The sequence below is a fragment of the Pimephales promelas genome, chromosome 8 (assembly GCF_988280905.1).
Source record: "Pimephales promelas chromosome 8, fPimPro1.hap1.1, whole genome shotgun sequence".
In the NCBI taxonomy this organism is placed as follows: Eukaryota; Metazoa; Chordata; class Actinopteri; order Cypriniformes; family Leuciscidae; genus Pimephales; species Pimephales promelas.
In genome coordinates this window covers 24,760,472-24,784,473 of record NC_142776.1, presented here as the reverse complement: position 1 = coordinate 24,784,473, position 24,002 = coordinate 24,760,472, and the positions used below count along the sequence as shown (strand labels likewise).

Here is a 24,002-nt window from a genome sequence, read left to right as displayed (position 1 = left end):
TTGTGATTGGATGTTGTTTCTCAACGTAATCAAAGGCGTCGTCGCAGTTTTATGACAGCCTTGTTTTGGCGTGAAGATGGCTGAACGTGAAGCGCTAAAGAGAGAAATAGAGGAGCTACAAAGTAAGTGTGATATTTTATTTATATATCGCTCTTCTAGCGTAATTTAACAGTGGTTTCAGCATTTCCCCAAACTCTACGTTCGTTATTAGCCGCATGTACAGGAGGTTTCAGTAACAGTGTGGTTGACCTAACGGGTTTTCACTAAAGCTAAAACAACCATGTAACGTTATACAACACCTTTTAAGATGTTTATGTTTTTCTTTTCCATACTAATATTTATGTTCCTCACTGTTGGTAGTTATTTGCTGCTTGCAGTAGATCAGGTTCAGAAATATACAGGACAAAGGCAGAAAGTGAAGTTAAATCCCCTTTAAAGATATGATGAATGTCTATATTTGCTTATCTGTCATTAACATTTGGTATGTTTAATAATATTCTATTTTATATAACGTTAGGTTTACTTCAGACTGCTGTCACATTGCTTTTTTGGTGGCTTTTGAATGAAACCACAGTTATATAAAAATGTATTGTGACATGTAAGGCAGATTAAATAAAATTAATCCAATATATTCTAGCAGAGGGTTTAATGTTTTATGATGTGTGCATATATTCTTAAATTTCGGTTTAATGATATACTCTGCATTTGATTTTGTAGTTATCTATATTATTTCAAAGAGTTGAATTCTAACTCTTTGAATTTCAAGTTTTTAGTATTTAAAGTATTTAAAATAAATTAATAGTTTACAAAACTGGCCATTTTAAAATGGAAAGATGCCACTGAAAAAATCTATTCCAGAAATAATAAGTTTATCTGACTCCTTTTTAATCTCATGACTTTGAATGCTATCTAATTTCATACCACTTCTTGACTTTGCAGACCTCATTAATGACTATAAAAGTACTCACGGTGACATTCCCTCAAGCTCTGCCCAGTGGGATAATGGCAGGCATGGTTCAAGGAGGGGCCAGAGTCAGGGTCATGCCTCACATTACACACAGTCATGTTCATCAATGCCACAGCCGTATGTGCCTCGTTCTTCTGGCAGCTGGAGGAAAACATACTCCCTCAACAACAAGACAAACAGGGCTGTTGGGAGTCAGGAGTGTCAACCAGCTCTGGACCACCTGAATCAGGATCCTCAATGCACTGCTACATCTGGAGCCACTGCTACTGGGGATGATGTTGGACTTGTTGGGAATAACAGTGTTTCATTTAAAAAGTTGACAACTGAACAAACAAAAAGTATATCTTCGACATATTCAGGGATTTCAAATGTCCAAAGTGAAACTTCAAAGGAGAGGAAAAGTGACGCCAGTGCGAAAAGGACTGTGCTTATATCTGCAACAGGAAAAACCAATCATGGCTGTCCATCTACCAATGAACTAACTGACTCTACTCCATCATCAGTTCCTGAAAGGAAGATAAAACCCACTTTGAAATCATCCTCAGCTGTGAAGAGTCCCTCTATCCCTTCAACTGTTAAACTTCCAGCTCAACTTCAAGTCAAACCACACCTCCCTACTGCTGCCATATCCAATAGGACTGTCGTATTGCCATCAGCTAATAAAGATTTGTCTATGGCTTCTTCTACTTCTAACCTTCAGTCTCAGGCTACCCTGAGTCCCACAAAGTTACAGCTTAAGCCAGACTCAACTCAGAAATGTATAGCATCGCCATGCCATAAGAGATCTCGTTTTACTTGGGTGAAAAACCAAGAAATGGTAAACATAAAAAGTACACCTAAGCCAGTGAATTCTCTCTCCCCAGCCCCTGAATCCTCTCCTGGGACAGCCACTGTCAGAAGAGTCTCCAGTTCCAACAAGAGGGTGTCTCGCAAGCCTCTGTCTCTTTCCCTTGGAGCTCCTAAGACCTCAAAGTACACATGGGTGTCTTCATCTTGTTCCTTGTCAACAGCTGGAAAAGCAAACACCTCAACGAAAATGCTACGCAAGCCTCTTTCGCCCAAATCTCTTAAAATCCCTGTAAGAACCTCTCAAGGTGGACTGGAGGGACACAAAAAAGAAAAGAGATACGGCACAACCTCGACAAATTCATCCAAAAAATCTAGAGCTAGTGCTACCACATCCCATGCTGCACATACTAGTCGCTATCGCTGGAAGGCGGCTGGACAAAATGCGACAGCAAATGCGTCTAGCTCAACTTCTAGGACAACCCATAAGAGCACAGTGTATCGATGGACCTCTAATAAGAATGCTCAAAAGGGGGAAAAAGGATCTGCTGTGTCCTCAAGCTTAGCCCGAATTTACCCCACTACCACTCCACTGTCACCTGGTGCCTTCAAGCTCAGGAGCCAAACCAAGATCATCAGAAAATCTGTTAGCAAGTGAGTTCTGCTTTACAGCCAGTTTACACTACACCCACAGACACTTAATCTGGTTTTGTTGGATCAGTGTTTTACACTTGTCATTGTCGGTGTTTTTGCTGTTTGTCGTGTTGTGAAATATCTGTGGCGGCGTTTACACTACAGCATTTTTAACTAAAAACCCAAAACTTTTTATGCATTTGGCCATTCATTAACATGACAGTTCTGGGGCCTGAAAACACAAGCTTAAGAAAAAAATTATACAGTTTCCTTAAAATTGCGATTTTGTGAAAACAGAAAAGTGAATTTCATTCACAAGCATATTACATGCTCATTCTATTGACCTTATGAGCCAGAGAAACAAGCGCATAGCCATCTTTACAATATTGTCTTTGGACCTCTGTAGGCTATATCTCTATGGCCCCATCCACACTACTGTGTTTTCGTTTAAAGACCTTTTGCTATGTTTGCACCTCCCGTCCAGACTAAAACGGGAAAAAAACGAAGACCTAAAACGGAGAAGTTTAGAAACGCTGCAGCTCCGTTTTGCGTTTTGAATCGCTGGAGGGCGTTTTAATGTAGACGGGACAAAACGTAGGACTTCAGAAACGCTGACGCAGGGGCTGACGCTTGGCTCCATGATTGGGTGTTATCGTATCCTTCCCTGATTCGTCATTCCCTGTTTACACCGGCATGCGCATGCCCAGTGTTGGTGAATGGTCACGTGATCCGCGTTTTCAGTCATTTTAATGTGGACGGATGCAGATAAAATGCTGGTGTGGACTGAGATCGAATTCGTTTTAATTCTCCGTTTTTAAACGAAAAAGCAGTAGTGTGGACGGGGCCTATGACATTGCTGTCCAGTAGTAATTAGCTGCTACTTTACTTATTGTAAAGTTAACAAAAGTTATCATGAGGATTGTAATAATGTTTAAAGCAGATGTCTTAACAAATGTCAGTAAAAACAAGCCATTCATTCATAAATATGCAAGATCACTGCGAAAATACAGACCGGAAGACGAAAGACAACGAGCGCAGAGCTAAAAAGGGGTGGGGCTATATAAGGTCTATTGGTGCATAGTGTTTCATTACAAAGTGACATCGCCAACTGCTGGCCTGGCATGAATAATACATTGTTTTTAGTCATTTTTTTTGCGGATCTGTGTGAACGGGGTTCGTTTTGACAACATTGTTGTCTGTATGCGCAAAAACGCAAAGGAAACCTTTTTCTGTTTTAGTAGCCTAGCCTACATCATTGTTATGTAAACATACCCTGAGAAATTGTATAATATTATTATCTGGTGATTGTCTGCGTTTGTCAGAATCTGTTGGTGCAGTGTGAATCGCCCTTTAAGATTATTGGATGTGGGATGTTATGAATCATTTTAGAAATTTTTGGCGGCCTGATAATATATACAGATAATTATTTTCATGTAATGGCCTATATCTGCTAAATGACTGATGTAAAAAATGTTATACTATTTGACTAAATTAATGAAAAGTAAAATGCTTAACAAAAATAAAATCAATTGTTTTAAATGCTACATACCTATACATTTAGACATTACACCATTGCAATGTACAGTATGAACAATTATTTTACACTGTTATTAAAACTTTATTTACTTTAACTATAAAATTGAAGAACCTTATATATAATATAAAAATGAAATATATAAATATTTCATAGGCTGTGTGAGTCTTTGTGAGTATTCTCTATGATTACATTTTCTTTTTACTAATTCTAAACTTAGAAACAATTTGCAGCATATTTTATCAAAAAGTGCTGAAACTTTACAGTATTATATGATCCCTTTAAAGTCTAAAATGATTATTATTTGCAAATGTCACAGCTGGTAGCAGTATTGTTCTTAATGTCCTCTAGATGGCAGCACTTCAGTTGAACAAACTAACCATACTCTTATTTTTTATTTTTTTTTACTTTTATGACATAATAAAAATCACTTTTTACAGTATTTAATGCATGTTTGTCTATATGCAGTCCCTCTTTAGAGAGAAGATACAGCCCTATTGTGCAGACTATCAGGAGCCGATATTCTTTGTGGAGACGGACACATGCTCAGGTGAAGTCTCCAACCAATGCCAGGCGAGCACAGCCCAAAGTTCTGGTTTCATTTGGCAGACACAAGCTCCGCCGCCTTTCTCTCACCGCCACCTCATTAGGGACCTCCAGATCAGGTCAGTTACAATGACTGCACATTCACAAAATGCTTTGCAACTCTCAAAATGCAATGCAACTTTACCTCTGCCTTTTTATAGGAACAGATTGTTTTTACCCCCTCTGTGACTAATAGGCTTAATTAGTAATTAACGAAAACAATCTCTGGAAAATTAATTATCGCCGCTTTGTTTATACTCCTCTGAGAGGGTTTGAGATGGGCTTTAGGTACCCATGGAAACACAAACCTTCAGCTTAGATGAACTGTACACTGGGGAGTACTGGTGTGAAAATAAAGTCCTAATGTAGATGATATCATGGAAATCTTTGCTACTTCCTGTCAATCTTAGAGACTTAGTCATCAATCTTAGTCACAGCCTGCACTGTCTATCAGTGGGACACAGAGTGTCCTCATATCGCAGCCTGACCCTAGAATGTAACACGTTTTCCCATGTTTTTTCTTCTTCTAATTTGTTATTTTAATTAGGCTAGTTTAATATATCCAAATGAATATACCAGGCATCGCTTACCCTTTTATTGTTCTCACAACTTATGCAATTTTTTAATACACTACTCAACTTTTGTCCTGATTTGCATTCTGGACATTTTTCCGAACAACAGAGCCATTTTTTAGATTTTGGGCTTTCTATATTTGACAAAGTTTGCAATAAAATTGCGTAGTATATGATGGTCACGGGTAGCATTTCTGGCTTTTCACAGACTTTATAACTGTTTAACACATGTGACCATGTTTAGTCTCTGCAGAGGTTTTTCTTTTGTCTGAAATCCCCTAAATGGGGAATATCATGAATTAAGACTATTGTCTGACCAACAGAGGGCAGCATGATCTCAACAGCCTGATTGGTTTAAGAGGGAGTAGGTTTGAGTGTGATGGCTCGTATCCGTTGGGGATAGGAGGAGTTAATTAATTGCCCAATCGGGCCGTGATGGTGTACATGTGCCGATAGCGGGTAATTTGCAGCAGTGGCTCGCCGTATACGGCTACACTATCAAACCCTGCCAGCGCTCTCGCTCAGTAGATAAAAAGGAGCTAATGCGTAATTATCCCTTTGCAAATTGGATTGTTTTAACGAACTGGAGAATATAAGCCCAACCTGATGGAAAGCAATCACTGTTTTTACAGCCAACTCCACCCCCTCCACCCCATCCCAATGAAGGCAAACTGACAATCTCACTGTATTCGCTTGCGGCCTGTTTTTGCACATTAGTGTCAGTATCACTGCCTTACTATTGCCAACAAGGTCTTGAAATAGGAAGTTTTGTTTTGTTCCGATACAGCCAGGTGATGTGTCTTTTTGGTTGGATGTGAAGAGAGAGGGGCGAGCGGGAAAGACAGGGTGGGTGATGGAGGGGTTAGCCAGAGGGACTCTGTGCAGGAGATAAGAGTGGCTAATAAAGAGCAAATTGAATTACTAATGAGGAGAAAGAGGGCAGCCGCGTTAAAAACCACCACTAACTGCCTCTCCTCACTGCCATGGCCACTGCTGCGTGACACCTCTTAATTCCTTCTCTGATGAGTGCCCACCAGTCTCTCTCTCTCTCTCTCTCTCTCTCTCTCCCTCCCTCTCTATCTGTTTACCGAGGCTGGTTGGTTATCTGTTGGGGGATTTAAAGGGGCATAAACCTAAGTGAGCAGTTAGGAGCGTAATGAATTGCGGGCAGGGGAGAAGCGCCTCGATAATCCCATAAAATAGATAAATGACAGAACACAATAGTGAGGAGATGAGAGGGAGGGAGAAAAGGTGAAGGGAGGAAATGAAGCTGCCTGAAGCGTCTCTACAGAATTTTGGCTTAGGAGGACTCTTGAGGGTTCATACACAAATAAGGGCAACTTGGTGTGCACTGATTGGTCTTCACTCCGTATACAAAACAGCTTCATATATTAGTTACAAAGTCTACCCATGGTCTGCTGTGACTATCAGGGATGCACTGAAATTTTGGCCGCCGAAAATGCCATTTTTGTTTTTTGGGCGAAAGAGAAAAAAGGCTGAAAATATGTCCCGGCCCCCACGCGCAGCATTTTTGGTAACTTTGGAAGTCGCACCACTTCCAAAGATACATTAAAAAAAAAAAAAAAAAAAAAAATTCCACAGGAAGTAGTGAAGTCATGCAGTGTGATACACAGATCGTTAACGGCGGGGCCATATGGTAATTACAGTATGTTGACAGGAAAACAAACACTCATCATTTGTCGACCTCAAAAATGGCATATCATTTGAAACATGTAAATAGTAACAACTTTACGTGACTGCTCACTAACGTTAACCTAGATGAATGTGTGCTATTATTAGGCGCATATCCAACTGTTTGTGTGGAGTGTGTGCTGACTGCAAGACATAGAAGCATTAATTAAATATGAATATATATATATATATATATATATATATAATTTAATCTATTTTAATTAAATTAATAAAGATGTGAAATTATTCGACTAATGGCTTAAATTAACGGCTACTAAAAAAAAACGTCAGTTTCATTTTTTGGCTAAGTTCGTCCAGGATTTTCGGTTTCGACACAGAATTTTCTTTTCGGTACATCCCTAGTGGCTACATATTGTACTAAACCATTTTTCACAATCACAAACAGCAGTTTCTTCATTTTTTCCTTTCTCCTCCTTTTTTTTTAAAAATTAGATTTTTTTAAATTAAACAACCAAAACGTGTTTGTTAGCTTAATAAATATTTTGTTCATAGGATATGTAAGTGATTTAGATTAACTGACAAACGTGGGATGGACATTTTGAGATTGTTGTACTACTTTTCTATAACATAAAAAATGTTAATACATGAAATTCTTCGTTTACTTGTGTACACTACCATTCAAAAGGTTAAGGTCTGTAAGACAGTATCAGTAAACATTATGTTACAAAATATTTCCATTTTGAAATAATGCTGTTCTTTTTATCTTTCAAATTCATTAAAGAATTCTATAAAACAAAACTATCACAGTTTCTACAAAAATATTAGGCAGAACAACGGATTTCAACATTGATATTAAGAGTTGTTTCATATTATATCAGCTTTAGATTTTTTTTTTTTTTTTTTTTTGCAGAAGGATCATGTGATGTGATAGACAGCCTGAAAAAAATCTAGGATCTTGATTTTAGTATTTATTCTCTTTTTTTTAATTTCTCAATTAAAATATAAAATAAAAGCAAATAATAATTAAAAAAAAAAAAAACTTTTTGTAAACTTTAAATGAGCGTTATATGGGTAATGCGCAATATGGTGTACATATCTGACGGTGGCTTCAGATCTCCTCCTCGTGTGTTTGTGGAGGCAGCCTCTCCATCTGTTTTAGCGATTAACTTCAGGGTGAGTTGCTGTGGCTTTATTTGGTAGGATGAAAACACCTCCTCCCTACCCCTTTCATTCCACACACCCAAATACACACTATTCAGGTCAAAGTTTTAACATCTCCTTTGCAAATGATTGGGATTTTAATGTGTAAATCAGAGGGCAGTGTGGCAATCTCAGGTATACAGTGCATAGACTTGCTGACCTGCTTAAGCATCGATATCGAAGGTTTACGATTTTAGGTTTACGAAGTTATGATTTATTTGGACACATCGTTGGACACATTCTCGTAAATGCATATTCGCATAGTCACGTTACTGCAATTCCACAAATGCACCCATATGTACACCTTAGCCCTGACCACCTCCACAGGGGTCCTATTACAAAATTTGCACCTTTTTATTTACCCATAAATCACTTGTCCGGTCTTTCACAGCTCTGATCCCACTGACATTTTACACTCGTTCTGTTGGTGCCGTCCCTTACCATCTCACGTAAAGTTAACACGCATACAGACTGTGGCAACACATGCAAATGTAAACAGCCCCTAAATATTGGCTGGTAACCTTAATCCTTTAGGTTTTACCTAGTTTTTGTATTTATCTGTAAAAAAAGAGCAATGCAGGATTTATGATCTGCGATCATGTACATCACACCATTTCAATTTGGAGGAGGTGTGCAGAGGCATTTTAATCTATGCATAACTGCAGCCTAATTCACAGGGTCCCTACACAGTGTTCATTCCTCCCTATTACAACAAGCAAGGGATATCTATAGAAGTTCAGGTCATTCATGTATTATGTTCATTGTATAGTGCAAAGGATCGGAATGTTTTACGAAGTGTTTGCGTATATGTTGATCCTGTCTCATTTATTTGTTGCCCCAATTTTTATCCTCATGCATTACATTCTGTCACTTTATAGACAAATACAATAATTTCCATAGATTAACACAATGCTTTACCCTTCATTCCACAACTGCACACTCAGAGTCAATGTTAAAGGTGCAGTGTGTGATTTTTAGCAACATCTAGCAGTTCGGTTGCGAATTGCACTAAGGGCTCAGCCCATTGCTCACCCCTCCCTTTCGAAGAAGCTACGGTGGCTAAAACGGGACAAACATATCGTCATCTGAGACAGCAGAGAATAGCCAGAGTAAGCCAAGAGTGTGTAACATTGTTACTGTTTCTGAACCACGGTCCATTAGAAACCACATCATGGATAAAGTTTACAAAGCCATAGTCAGGTAAGGATCAAGGGCCTTAATAGTAATCAGCTGATTGTCTCACAAACGTAACCAGCAAATTTCTCCCCACATAGCAAACCCATAATACAGCGAGGGAGAAGAACCACATGAAACTATGCAACGATATATTTTTTTTTCTAACAGGGTAGTAAAAGTTTAGCTAATATGAGCTGTTACTATGGCTGAACTGGTTAAAGTGTAAAGCCTTTTTTAAACTCGGCGCGTCCGCATAAGCCCAAAGGTGCGTGTGGCAAAAATGACATGATTATAACATTGCGCGTGCCTCCGCACCCCCTAGACATCATTTACTACGCACAATAGGCTTTTTTCTCTGATTTTGAAAACTCCTCCTTCATAGAAGGGGATCGTCCTTCATAGAAGGGGATTCATGCGGTTATGTAGATATAAATGTCTCGTTCTAAGGTAATAAAAACATTATGGTTTGTTAAGAAAGTTCTTTATACACCACTTAAAACATAGTTATGTATGTCATATTGCATTTCTGTTGATAGATACTCAAAATGTTTACACATTGTACCTTTAAAAAACATGCACATGCCTGACAACCAGGATTTTGCAATTGGGGGAACCTTAATGGGAAGCTATCACATGATCCATTAAAAAAAAAAAATAATAATAATAAATAAAATGATTGCACATTTTTAAAAGTAGTCTCTTATGCTCACCAGGGCTGCATTTATTTGATTAAAAATACAGTAAAAACAGTAATAGGGTGAAATCTAATTTAATATAACAATTTTAATTTATTTTAAATTGTAATTGATTCATGTGATGTAAAAGCTTCATTTTCAGCAGATACACATTTATTTGTAATATTTGACATAGAAATGTTTTGTAACATTTTACAGACCCATAAATATAGAGTGAGTGAGTGAGTGAGTGAGTGAGTGAGTGAGTGAGTGAGTGAGTGAGTGAGTGAGAGTGAGTGGGTGGGTGGGTATGAATGGATAGCCATTAGCCAATCTCCCTCTCCCCACTATTTATATAGTTTTTTAAAAGCATTATAGCGCTACAATGCCATTTTGCATTATCCCAGCCCAATTAAACCCCCTGCTGGCAACCATACACGGATAGTAAATTTTAGAGGTGACAGCCAGTGCGTCAGTCTCCACTTGCCCTTAAGCGTTCGTTCCTTATGTGGTTTGTTTGTTTATTTTAGTTTGCTTTTTTGCATCACTCACTAGTTCACACTTCCTTTAGTTTCTGCCACTTTTTTTCACACCACTGCTGCTCCCTCATCTGCTGGATCTCATTCCCAACTCGCCCACACCTCCCGTTCTTACATGTGTCTCTACCATATTGAGTAAGCATCCCAGCTCCAGTCCTGTAATACATACTCTGTTTATGACAAATGTGTGTCAGCCGGCCCTGGTTTACTTGATCCACATGCCCTCCTGATCCCAGGTTAGCGCTGTGATGCAAAGCAGGAAACCTACTGTGGAACTCTGATGTATTTGTAGGATACTGTTAGCTATGCATGCATATGAGGTTGCATTGCAGTTTTATGGAAACAACTTTGTGTGTGTGTACAGGGTGAAAGCGAATAGAGAAATGAAGCAGAACTATGTGAATGGTGGATGAATCTGAGACTGAGTGCAAAAGAAATAGTTATTTGTGAGTGCCTGCATAGTGCCCTAAGTTCTCTCAACTGTCACTCGAGAGATATTTGCTCTAAATGTCATAATGCCACAGTGGTTTCATCATCTGCATCAGTCACGCTTGCACTCGCTCACCGTCGACCCTTAGTCTCTGGGATGAACATTCTGCTCATTCCACCTCACTTTCTCAGGCCCTGCATGTCAAGCAGATGGGCCATCTTGCACTTTAATGGTTGTAATCTCTCCCCTTCACCAGTGTCCTCTGAATAAACATCCAACTACTCAAATTTGTGCTCTGTACGGGTCCTTGCACGCACACACCAACCTGCTCGTAATGCATCCAACAGGCCTGTCTCTGGGAGGACCACCCACCACCTGTTAACAGCTATTGTGAGTGTGTGTGCGCAGATTTTCAGCAGTATATCTCAACTTGTCTGACCCTCAGCTGTCTGTTGTCAGTTTTTCTCTGTCTGCTTCTTGGTGGTACAATTGCTAATAACTTTCACCATGTTCTCTACATCTACATTCAGGTGTCATCCCCACAGGCCAAGATTTTGCATCAACTAAGTTAGAGAGGCAATTTTTGAGACCATTGACACATTAACACTAAAAGTGCAGTATTGGCTCTCAGTACACAGGTTGTATTTACACACTACAAGCTTAATGTGTAGTTTTCCATTTTTTTTTCTTTTTTTTTTTTTTCTTTTTCGGTTGTTTGTATTAACTTAAGACTTAACTGACTGCATGTGTTTGTATTAATGACAAACAGTAGACTCAGTCAGTCTTTAACACAAACGCCACCATACATTACTGTTCAAAAGTTGGGGATCAGTAAGATCAATTTAATGTGTCTTTAATTGCTACAATTAATTCATTTCTTATATATATATATATATATATATATATATTTATTATATTATATTTTATATATCTTATATATATATATATATATATATATATATATATATATATATATATATATATATATATATATATATATATATATTTTAAATTGTGATAACATTTCACATTACTGTTTTTAACTATTTTTTTTATTAAATAAATGCAGCTTTGGTGAGCAAGAGACTTTATTAAAAGATATTTAAGCAACCCCCAAAACTTTGAATAGCACTGTCCATATGCTATATTTGATTGATTCATTCATTGATCTATTTGATTTATTCTTTAGATTTTTTTTTGTTAAACTTCATACATTAATTTCCTTAATGCATATTGTGCTGATTGACATCGCATACATTATTACTGTTTTAGGCATGCGCAGATACACAAAAAGTCATTAACAGTGGATATTAATTCATTATAAATCATATATTTGAAGATATTCAAAAATGAGGAGGAGGAAATTGGTTGACCGCATGTTATTCTGGCAATGGGCATCAGAGCACAGGAAATATTTAGCATGGTAGCTTTTGTATATAAATGGATGTTTACAAATCATTTGGTCAGAATGTAGTCAACACCCAGTATACAACCAAAGGACCAACGGATCAACCTCAAACTGTTTAACCAAAAGACCTCTGTGCTCGACATGGATTCCCAGTGTGTAATGCGTGTACAGTCACTGACAGACGTAGAGAGACATTATCCAGTGCTCTTGTGCCTTGCTTCTCTCTGTGGTGGCGGGGCTCCAGGCCTCTGGCTGCTCTCTTGTCAAACTGTCAGCTGGCCATAATTAAAGCTTCTCACGGTTCGGCCTTGCGTGACACACCCAGGCAGCAACGCAACTAACAGCCACCTGCCAGGCACACCCGTTCTCTGCACTTATGTGTAAACTGCATGTGAGCACCTGCAGATTAAGTGGAACTTTGAGACTAGCGTCTAATATAAGCTTACATGGGAAATGTATAAGGACACACAGAAATAGAAATTGTGTTTATTGTCGAACTGTGTGTGTACAATGTCACAGTGGAACTGGTTTTGTGTTTGTGCGGTAAAGGGTTGGTGTGTGAGATCATTTGTTGAGTGTTTGTGCCAGCAGTTGAAGTCTAAGCGATGAAAAGTGTAATCCAAACTCCAGTGAAACGGGACACTGCGCTTACAGTCTTTCCTTCCCTGTTTTGGGGGTAAATGTTTTCTTGGTATCCCAAGGGGTCTCCAGTGACCCAAGGGACAGAATAAATCAGAAACCTTAAACAGGAACATGCCTGGTAATTTTTTAAGAACATACACACCATTTTCTGCCTCTGTGGGTATGTGTCCAGTTTCTTGGGACTTAAAGCATGCTTGTTTTTATGATTTATTTGTGAAGTGTCAGTCCAAATATAGCTTTACTTATGATGACATATGTGATTGTCATCATAGTTTCTGTAGTGATGATTACTAATTGCTGTATATAAATTACCAGGGCCAGTAATCACCAATAATAATATTAATGATTAGAAGCTAAATAGAATTTATAATAAAATGCATATATATATAAATAAAATTGTAGCCCATACCACACACATATTATAAAATATGATATATTTAAAAACAAAGTGTGTGTGTGTGTGCAAATTGTAATATTGTAATCCAATCTTTTGACAGATGCTGTATAAAAAAATATATCATATTATAGTAATGTAATATTATATGTAACGAAAATATATTGTTTTATTTTCAAACTTTTGGAACTAATATTTTGACTAAACTTCCGCCTTTGCTGTTATTTAAGTGTACTTTTTGTAGCACAATATTTGTTTTTAAGACCATGGCAAGTTTCCTACAAATGGCACGTTATAATATTACCTCTTGCCCAAGCCCTTTAAGTTTCCCTTTTCCAGTAATCTGATCTCAGCAGTCCCTCCCATGCACCCTTCATCTGTCCACACGGTGTGAAGTGTTACCATAATAATCACGGTACATTGGAATTGCAGTCTAAGGCCAGCCAAACACATCCATAATGAGGCTTTTTGGCCCTCTCTGGGAGTGGATAGGATTGGAGTGGGTCAATCTAATGGGGTTTGAGGTCTTCTAATGGTAGGTGTCAGAAAGAAGACCTAGAGATTAAAGGCCCAGGTATACTTCTTTCTCCGTTCCTTTGTATAGTCCTTTGACTGTGAGCGCAAATTGATTTCCAAGTCTCTACTTTGGGCTTAAGACTAGTCTTCTGGCCTCACTTCAAACCAGTACGGCACTCCTTTCTGATGAAGCCACAGAGGTCATGTTTACAGAGGGGTTGTACTTCCAGAAAAAGAGTCTAGTTAACACATCATTCACTTGCTCTGATGATTTTCTTGAACCTCTACTCAACCTGTTAAACTCTTAAAGTTGACCTATGATTTTTCTTTTTTTATTTTGGTATGTTGTCACACCATGTTGAAATTTACAAGAAAAGTTGGTCAGTTGACAAATTGGCCATTGTTTTAGCATCGAAAATATGAGTGTTATTATAATAAAACTGTTTGTTTCTGTTCAAATTAACAATGCAACAAAAGGCTGGAATACTCAACTTGACTTTTGCCCAGATTTTCTTCTTGATTTTCAGTCTAAACATGCTAATTGCTTAAAAGTCAGACCTAGTCTGCAGATTTTGGGCAGTCAGTGATGACAAACGTTTTCGCACACAAAAAAAATCACATAGTGTGTAATGGACACAGACTTTTTGCTCAGACTGTGATTGCATCCAGTTGGAGGATATCAAGCATGTTTGAGATGTTTTATTTGAGTTTCTGCATAGATTTGTTATGTTTGGAACAACTCGAAAGTCAACCATTTATAAAGTGTATGAAGCCTTGTGGTTTCAAATCTGTTGAAAAGTGTAGTGTATTCCAGTCTTGAGGTTTTTGTTTTCCTTATTTCATAGCAAAGGATGGTTAATAATGGACTCCTAATATCTACATTCTTTTTTTTCTGCAGATCTATAATAAAATCTCAGATCTATAATAAAATCTCTATTTCATTTAAATAATATGAGAGTTGACTAATGAAAGACAGGTGTATGAAGAAAGAAGAGGAAGTGTAAGAATTAAGTAGACTGATTAATATCCATTTATATTTTCGGCTGTGGTTATGTGAGCCCGCATATGTTCATATCATTTTTAGTAACCATATCCGAGAACAGTTTCAACACATCGCAGTCAATTACAGGTCTTGCAGGCAAAGTATAGCCATTTACACCACCTTCACTGATGTAGTCTCACTCGGTTTTTGGCCTTTGATCTGCCTTGTTTATTCTGTCCAAGTTGCAAGTTGCCAAGTTACTTCACAAGTTGCTAATTACAAACCCAAGCCCATGAAAATGTGACTCTTAAAGCTATGACTCTTAAACTGTGACTCTGAAGTGTCAATTTCGGTGCCACTAGTGACCAAACTAAATTGCAAAAATATAGTCCTGTATTTGAGTCCTTAATATGGTTAGGTTCACAGTTCACACACAGTTCAGCAATTGTGGGTGTGACAACCACACGGCGCATTCTGTAACCAAACTCATGAGTCACAGCTGTAAATTTACAGGACTCACAACCAAACGTGACAAATTTGGCCCCCCCTAAAACTGGGTCTCCTTTAGGACCCCAAGCAATCACATTGGTTCAAAAGCATCTGATTACAATTCCTACAAAATCATGTAATGATAAATGCTGTTTCAACTACTTAAGAATGACCATTTATATCTGTATTAGTTAGCTTATATTAGCATAGCATACAGATAAGGGTTTAGCCTTACAGCTTCGTTTATACACACATTTACACTTACTTTACATATATTCTCAATTATCTTTAATGTAATTGTGTTAAATGTCCAGATATTGCAGTTATGGTTAAATAAAAAAATGTTCAATTTTTAACTTGATAGGCTATTATTATTTACTTTAAATTGGTTTTATTATGCACTAATTTGTTTCCGTATGCATTATATAATAAGCTATGCATATTTAAAATCTATTTAATTTGTATGCTTAGGAAAATCATTAACTCACAGTTTGGGGTGACTCGATTTGGAAGGGAGGACCCAATTTTTCATGATACCTAAAGATTTTATAGCTTCATAACTTGGACCCTTGTCAAAAAGTGACAAGACTTTTCAGTTTTATGGATGTCGCCATAATTGACATTACTTTGGCCACTGTCACTATAGTTACTGTAAGAAAATACAGACTTGACTGCCATTACACGTTCATACAAACAGTTTTCGATATGCCACTGTAAGTTGCTGTTTGAATGGGACATTTCGAGCCCTCCAATCCCCCCAACTGAAAATATGAACATAGTTAATATTAATTATAAAGTTAATATCTAGTTGATAATGGATTTCTCTTTTTTTACACGTTTATATTGCACTCTTTGTTGCACACTACTCTTATAGTTTCATTATACTGTATAGTATTATATATTTTATTTTAAAGAAGTTACTATTTGATAATATTATTTCACAATATTGTTTTGACAGTTATTTTTTGATCAAATAAATGCAGCCTTGGTAAATAAGTGACTTCTTTCAAAAACATTATCTGAAAATCAAAAAAAAAAAAAAAAAAAAAACTTACTGACACCATTTTTTTAATGGTAGTGTCCCTCTATTTTGTTGCGTCATGCAAAATATTATATGTACTTCTATTCCGTAGTGTGTGAAGAGGGTGATTGACTTGTTTACGATAACAAACTTGACCCTGTGACCCTAAGAATATTCTAGAATTGCTTCATTTCACTGCACATATGAATTACATGGTTTGAGAAAAAGAAAAATCTAAACAATCAATAAGGTATGTCAATAAAGCAACCACAGTTCAATTCAGCTGGAGCTTGTGTTACTCTCAACTCCTTCCATATGCTTGAATCAACTTCTGTGTCCATGGGCTAATGATATATTTTTATCCCTTCCTCCCTCTATCTTTCCTTCTTTATGACGGAGTGATGAAATTATCCTAATTAACTGGCTGGCTGTAGCTGCCAGAAAAGCGATCGAGTGGCTAGAGTACACGCATGCCTCCCAAACCCACAGTACGCTCCACCTGGCCCACGGCCCATGACGGAGGGGTGAACTGGGAAACCCGACCCTAATCACTCTCAACTTTCCAGTGGCCCAGACATCGGAGCTCACACTCTATTCTGGGCTTGAGAAGTAAGCCAGCAAACCATGCAGGCATCCCTTCATTCGCCTTTCTCTTTCCCTGCTGTTCTAAGTATCTGACCCAGCCCGTTTTCTGTCTGTAATTCCGCTTTTTTTCTTCGTGATGGTCTTCTTTTGCACAGTCCTAAGTTTTGCTCCATCACATCCCTTTTCTATGCCTCCCCTCACTCTCACTCGGTCTCAATCTTTGTTTTGCTCTCAGGGGAGCAGTTAAGTACGTTGAGACCTCTTAGAGACTCTTGGTCACGATTGGCATGCAAGTTCCATGGCTCAACAGGCCCTATCCAAGTAAGCTCCGTAAAACCCTGCGTGCACACACACAGAGAGAGAGAGACTACACCAACAAGCTATCTCAGTCATCCTCACAGGTGGCTGTTCAAATTTAAAACCACAAGCTGTGTGTGTGCGTTATCCTGGGAAATGTGTTGTGAGCTTGTTTAACACACAAAGCTCACTGACTGATAGACAGATGAAATCTGGGAAGCGAGTGATATGTCAAAAGAACCCCCCTCAGCTTTCCTCTTATTTCTCTTCATCCAAAGTTTTATTTTTGCTTTCTTTTTTTTTTCTGATTTTAAACTTCTGCGTCAGTTTTGTAAATTGTAATTGTAATTATGCAGGGCTTTTTAACTTGTTTTGCTTCAGGTTCAGATTTTCAAACTACAATAAAATTGTTAATTGTATACTATTAATCTTTTTTTTTTTTATAGATTAAACATTTATTGTTTTATTTTGCTAATTTAGAACCATGAATTTATATGTGCAATACAAATTGAACAAAATTCTAAACTAATGTCAGGTCAACATTGGCTTGTAGTCAGAATAACCAGTTTTGGCTTCTAAAGATTTTGAATTTTGTTTCCTTTTTATTTAATTTTGTTTCGCACACACACACACACACACACACACACACAAACATATATATATGTGTGTATGTGTATATAAATATATATATTTTTTTTTTACATCTATATTTGTTAGGACATTCGTTGACACAGTGCAATCTCTTGGTCCTAACCCTACCCATCACAACTAAGTGCCTGACCCCTTACCCTAAACCTACCCTAAACGCAATAACCCCTAAAACCAAGTCTTTAGCCTAAATGTCCTCACGTTACTCACTTTGTCCTCACTCTGATAGTCTAATATTCAAACCAGATGTCGCAAAGATAGTTGTACAAGTACACTGTAGTGTGTGTAGGTAAAACACACTAGGAATGAACTACTCTTTTAGATACCAAGTATGAGTTATTCTGTATGTTAAAATTCTCTAAAACTATGAGTACACAAGTACAGTCTGGAGCCTCACTAACACCAAATGCAGTTCTCAACTGGAGGGCCACGACCGAAAAATATGCATAGGATATAAATAAACCTTATTAGCTTATTAACTGAAAGCGTATTAACTAAAAAAAAATTGATAAATACTTAAAAATCCTTAGACAAATAAGACTTGGACAACATGGACAGGTTGCATGATCCTTGAAAAAATCCTTAACAAAAACAACAATTACAATGCGTTTGTGTGTGCTCGCACACACTTTTTCTGTGTGAGTCTCCATTTAATTATGGATGATTGTTTGTGTTGGTCTGTCAGCCTGCACTGTTGTTAAAGGACTTTAAGATAACTGCTAATTCCACTCCTGCAATATCGATCTGCTGGGTATAGTTTTATAGGCTCCCACTCAAGCTACATAATTAATGCTTAACGTATTCAATTAGTAAGCTTTGCTCTGAATTGAGAGAGTAATTGAGTCCAGTCTTGCAGGAAGGGCATATTACAGTATTTATTTGTGTATTATTTATTTTAATTTTTTTTTATTTTTTTTTGCTTTGAATTGGAGTCTTGACTCCCTGCACATGTTCGATGGGATGGAGGTTTGAGTCGACATCATGTCCTGATTCCATTGCCTCCATCTCCTTACCACTTTTTTAAAGGCAAACTCTGTGCTTGAGATTTTGCCACTATAATGTAGCTCATCTATTGGTTTTTATTCCCACTGCTGAAATCACTGCACCTGTCTCAGGACATAATTCCAGCTGCTATTTCTGCACCTGTATCAGTTCGCCGCACACCATGCAGACATCGGCACAGACTAGGTCAGGGAAATCTGCCAAAACAATCGCAGATCCGCTTTCATTTCTCTGAGTGGTCCAGAGTTAGTTGTTTATCCATTTCTTTTTATGCTCACTGTCTCCATGCTGCACTTTAAAAGACCCACTACATTCAGCCTTGTTTTAGGGGTTGATTTTCCTCTTTTTGATGTCCTTTCTCATCTTTTGAAATGAATCATACTCATCATACTATGAGTATGATTAATCTCATACTCGTACTATAGCTGGCACTTCTATTTCTACATGAAAACACCTGTGTATTGTGTTCTATTATATCCAGTATTACCAAGTATAAAAGGTCTGTATAGTATCAAGGTTTGAGAGATCCTTTTTGATCATTACTAATCATCACCTGCAGAGGGAGCTCTTTTACAAGGGCCCATTGGTCATTTAAACCACTTGATGATTTGGTCAGTACATACTGAAAGACTGAAGCCTCATCTGTTGTACCGGTTTAGTAAATTTGTCTTCTGAAGTAACTTATTAATTGTTTGTATTAATTGCATGTTTCTCGACTATGATTCTTGAGACATGGGAAAACATGTCCCAGGTGGCTCTGTGTGAATGACAATAGTTGGTCTGTGTCTGTCTGAGAATAGTGTCGAGGGTCTTTCCCACACCTGTGCACTTAGAGCGTTCCTCTCTGTTGACAGGAATCACATATCCCACACACTCATACACCATCCAAATAAAGAATCTCGGTAATTAGAGGAAGACATGAAGCACACTGACCGCATGTGAATTTAGAGATTGTGAACTAAAGATAGTCTTTGTCACTTTTTAAAATAAATTGGTCTCTCTCATATAATAAAGTTTACTGATATATATGAGTTCCTTTTAAAATTAAGGAATAGTTCATCCAAAAAAAAAAAAAAGAAATAGAAATATAGAAAAATAGATAATAGATTTAGATTTTTTAGAAATAGATTTTTTTTTTCCTTTGGTGTAACACAAAAATGTAAACTGCCATGGTCAGTGTGAAGATCTGCCTGAATTTTCTGAAAAAAGAAAGCCATCGATTTTAAGGAACATTACAATAATGTAAATTGTGGTTAAAAAAAATTACGTCTTTTTGGGTAAACATCCTTTAAATGAAGAAAACCAATTGCTTTTACAGGTTGTGATTGTCTAATTTACTATGCGAAGGAATTCCATAATATGTGGATTAAAAGATAAGAAACCCAAAGCTTTTGTGTGTGTGTGTGTGTGTGTGTTTGTGTGTGTGTTGTTCTGGTGTGACATAATTAAATGTGGTTTTGCACATCATACTGTGTGTTATAGTATGTGTGCATTTGTTGTTCGTTTCCTCTGTGAGCAGCACCAAAGTACAGAGATGGGTAGAGAGAGGAGCTGGATGGTATTGATCAGGGCCAGTTCATTTTCTGTTGTCCCCGGTGAGTTGCTTTGTGGGAAATAGCTAGTTTGTCTCCTGTCAGGGTGGCTGTAGAGCGACCTGGGTTTCATCCTGGTTAGTGATAGTCACTTATCTGCTCAGACTTTTCAAATATAGGCCTACTGTCTGTGAACTACTGCTAATAACTTCACACACATCACTCATTATATGTGAATTTACTTCATTTCAATAAATCATATCAACCTTTAACAGATGCACAGTAATTCTGGACGTATTATCATTAACAAACGTCAGCCAGAACAGTGTAATGCATGAAGAAACCTCTATTATTTCTTTTAGATTATCATTGAGACACCATCACAGTAATCTTCAGAAATATAATGTAAAAGACTACTCAAATCTAGGTATATTGTATGTTGCATTACATGGTTCTACCATCAAGCTGGCAAATGGTACTCCATTGATCAGTTCTGTATGGTGTATTATTGCCTGACACAGACTGATTTATTCCCAATCTTGGGGCCATCTGTATATTTAAAAAGGGACAGCAGATCCCATGTGGAAGCACTGAGGTGGAAGAGTCACACTTTTAGGGACGTTGGGTGGAGTTATATTGATTGGGTGTTGTGGTGAATCAGTCATAAACTCTACTAGTGGCTTCAGTGGGTTCAATGTTTGCGTTTTCCTTTCCCCACATCGCTGCTGCTGTGCTTTATGTTGTTTTCTGTCAATTTTTTTTTTCATTCTTTATTATGCACAAAAAAAAGGTTTAATAAAATGAAGCTTTTTTGAATTTTTTCAAAATACATTTTTGAGTTTTGTGTGTGAGATGTTAATACAGCATTAGTTAATATTATATTTGAGCTGTTTAATAAATATAGTCAGGCAGGCTGTCTCATCATAAGTCCTGTGGCATTCAGCCGTCACCCAATCTAATGTTGCACAACAGCACAAGTCATGGCCTTTTCACGTGGAACACTGCCCGCAGATTTTAAGAAACCATTGAGAGAAACACAATTTATGATCATCTTTTACAATAGGACTTGACAGACTACTGTGCAGGGCAGTATGAGTGTATGAGGGGATATCAAATAGAAATATGATTTTGCTTCATGCCGCATATTATGTTAAAGTGTTTAAGACAGTTGTTAACTGATTGTGTGATATGTAACAAGATCTTTTTATGGTTCCTTAATGCAGCTCTGTGGTTAGTGTTAGTGAATACCACATGTCCTATTTTAAGCTGCACTGATTTGTCCCGCTCCATGCCCTGTCAGGGCGCTTGTCATATCCCAGATCCACTTTCATGGCATTCTCCACTTAACGAGTTTGTGGATTTTAATGACCAAAGTTTGAGGTGAAGCCTCTGGAGACTGTCACTCTTTCTTGCTTTCCTTTAGCCAGCATGAAAAGTTTGTAGATTTTGTCATTGCTTGGCACAGATCCCGTGCCTGGTGGGTATCCTGGTGCTAGATCTGGTAGTAACTCCTCCCGAATGACAGGTCTGAGGTGAGTCGTGCAGATAAACTGAAGGTCAGTGGCTTATCCTTTTTTAATGCCCTTGCTGTTGTCCTGGTGACATTGAGGGCAGATGCTCCAGCGGTTTGGTGCCCTCCTCTCTGCCCACTCTGAACAGATGCCTGTTCCCCTTCATGCCAGCTTTACCCAGAGGGACCAATTAAAGCTACAGCAGCTGCTGGCATCAATGCCAGTTAGAGCGGAAGGAGGAGTGTGAATTGATGATGAGATGTGAAGGGACTTGAGACGAGAGGGACAAAACAACGTCCAGTACTTTGTCTTTAACACCTGCTTGACACTCAAAGGTCCAGGTGTAAAGACAGGTCTTTGCACTCACCAAACCTGGCAGTCCACCACTGACTTTTCCCCTGTATTACTATATATATATATATATATATTACACATACATGGTTTAAAATTAACACCCACCAACCCACCAAATGCAGGTAAAAATTAACTGTGGCGGGTAATGCTGTCACTAGCCAATTTGGCGTGTTTACTTATTATGTGAACTCACTTTGCTGGGGAAGTTTGTGTAAGCCAAATCTGTGCAGATTTAGTGCAAATACTCGACTTTTGAGTCATCACGATATATTAAATATAGGCTTACTTTAACATGCACGTCACTACGCAACAAATAACGGCACACTTGTTCATTTGCAAATGAAGCAATAGTTAAGATTAAAAAGCAATTTGGTTAAGAGAAAATACATTGTTATTTTGCAACATCCTACATTTTTTGATATTCTTTGTACTGTATTGATCTGTCCACCTAAATCCCATTTTTGGTGAAGAGGATGAAAGAGAAAGGGAGGAGATGGCTGGATGACAGGATTTTTTTGTTAAAATTATTTTAATTTTATGAAATCCAAATTTTATAATATATACTGTGATGTAGTTAATCTGGTTTATCTCTTTTTCCTTGTTTTATTACTAGTAGAAGTTCTGAATGGCGGGTAACTTAAAGGTGCCCTAGAATGTGAAATTGAATTTATTTTGGCATAGTTAAATAACAAGAGTTGAGTACTTGGATATGACATACAGTGAGTCTCAAACACCATTGATTTATCCTGCTTACTTAAATCTCGTTTTTGAAAAACACCCCTGAAAAACAGGCGAATCTCCACATAATACAGACTGTGACACAACAGGCGGGATCATTAATATGTAGGACTCCAAACATTTGCATATGCCAGCCCATGTTCAATGACAGGCGGAACTGCGCAGCCGAAGCATGGCAGTTGCTCAGTGTTTGGATGTACACATGAACACAAGTATTTTTTAGTTCCTTCATCCGAGCCTCTGAAGAAACAATGGGTTAATTTTATTTTCTGTGGAAATAACAAACATTTCACAGAGGACTGTTTCCTTAACTTGGGCCAAGAGCTGGCCTCAGGTCCCTACCAAGCAACACTTTCTGATGTGTAATTGTTGTTCAGGTAATCTTTCTTTCAAAATCGTTCAATACTGTTTATGCATCAGTAAGTCAACTTCACACCGTTTCTTTTTGTAGGATGAAAAAAAAAAACCTTATTTAAATTGTGAATAAATTATATACAGAAAGCGATCAAAGAACAATCTTTCCACACAGCGCGAGTTTATCTGGACACTTGCCAAACTCGTTATAAATTTAATGACTCGCGTTACACTGCACAACAAAGCTCTTACTGTATTTACATGATCGTGTCTGCATTGGTGAAAGCATTAGAGAGTGCAGAAACTGCGTTGCAATGATAAATCTTCATCCTCACGATCGATAGACTGTCATCTGCTTGTACAATGCTCATCACAGCAACATTTAATGTGATGGGATTAGATCTAAATACTTCAAAAACATCTCACGATTCGTTAATCTCGATAGGTGTAATAGCAAAAACGTATAATAGCTGTAGTGAAATTATTCGAGAGAGTTTCACATGTAATAGATAGCTATTTCATATGCAAGCATGTCAGCCAATCACAGCAGTGGGCGGTTACACACAGCAGACACGCCCCTTCAAACTGAGCGTTCAAATCAGAGGCTAAAATCAGGCTAGGAGAAATGCCTTTTATTTCTAAATTATGACTATTTTTAATCTAAAAAAAGGGCAACCTAGGAAACATTATAAAATAATAATAATAATAAAAAAACATTCTAGGGCACCTTTAACAACACAACTGTTGATGATAATAATAATGTAATGTTTCTCGGGCAGC

At 37.6% G+C, this 24,002-nt stretch overlaps 1 protein-coding gene across 1 annotated transcript in view; it reads left to right on the top strand.

The window, feature by feature from the left end:
- Position 1: 1 nt before the first annotated feature.
- The window catches only part of zc3h3 (zinc finger CCCH-type containing 3), a 72,020-nt gene continuing 48,019 nt past the window's right edge, over positions 2-24,002 (top strand). The window contains exons 1-3 of the mRNA XM_039670096.2: positions 2-122; positions 940-2,407; positions 4,389-4,585. Of these exons, the coding sequence (XP_039526030.2) occupies positions 77-122; positions 940-2,407; positions 4,389-4,585 (1,711 nt within the window). The 5' untranslated portion in view covers positions 2-76. The remainder of the gene's footprint in view (positions 123-939; positions 2,408-4,388; positions 4,586-24,002) is intronic.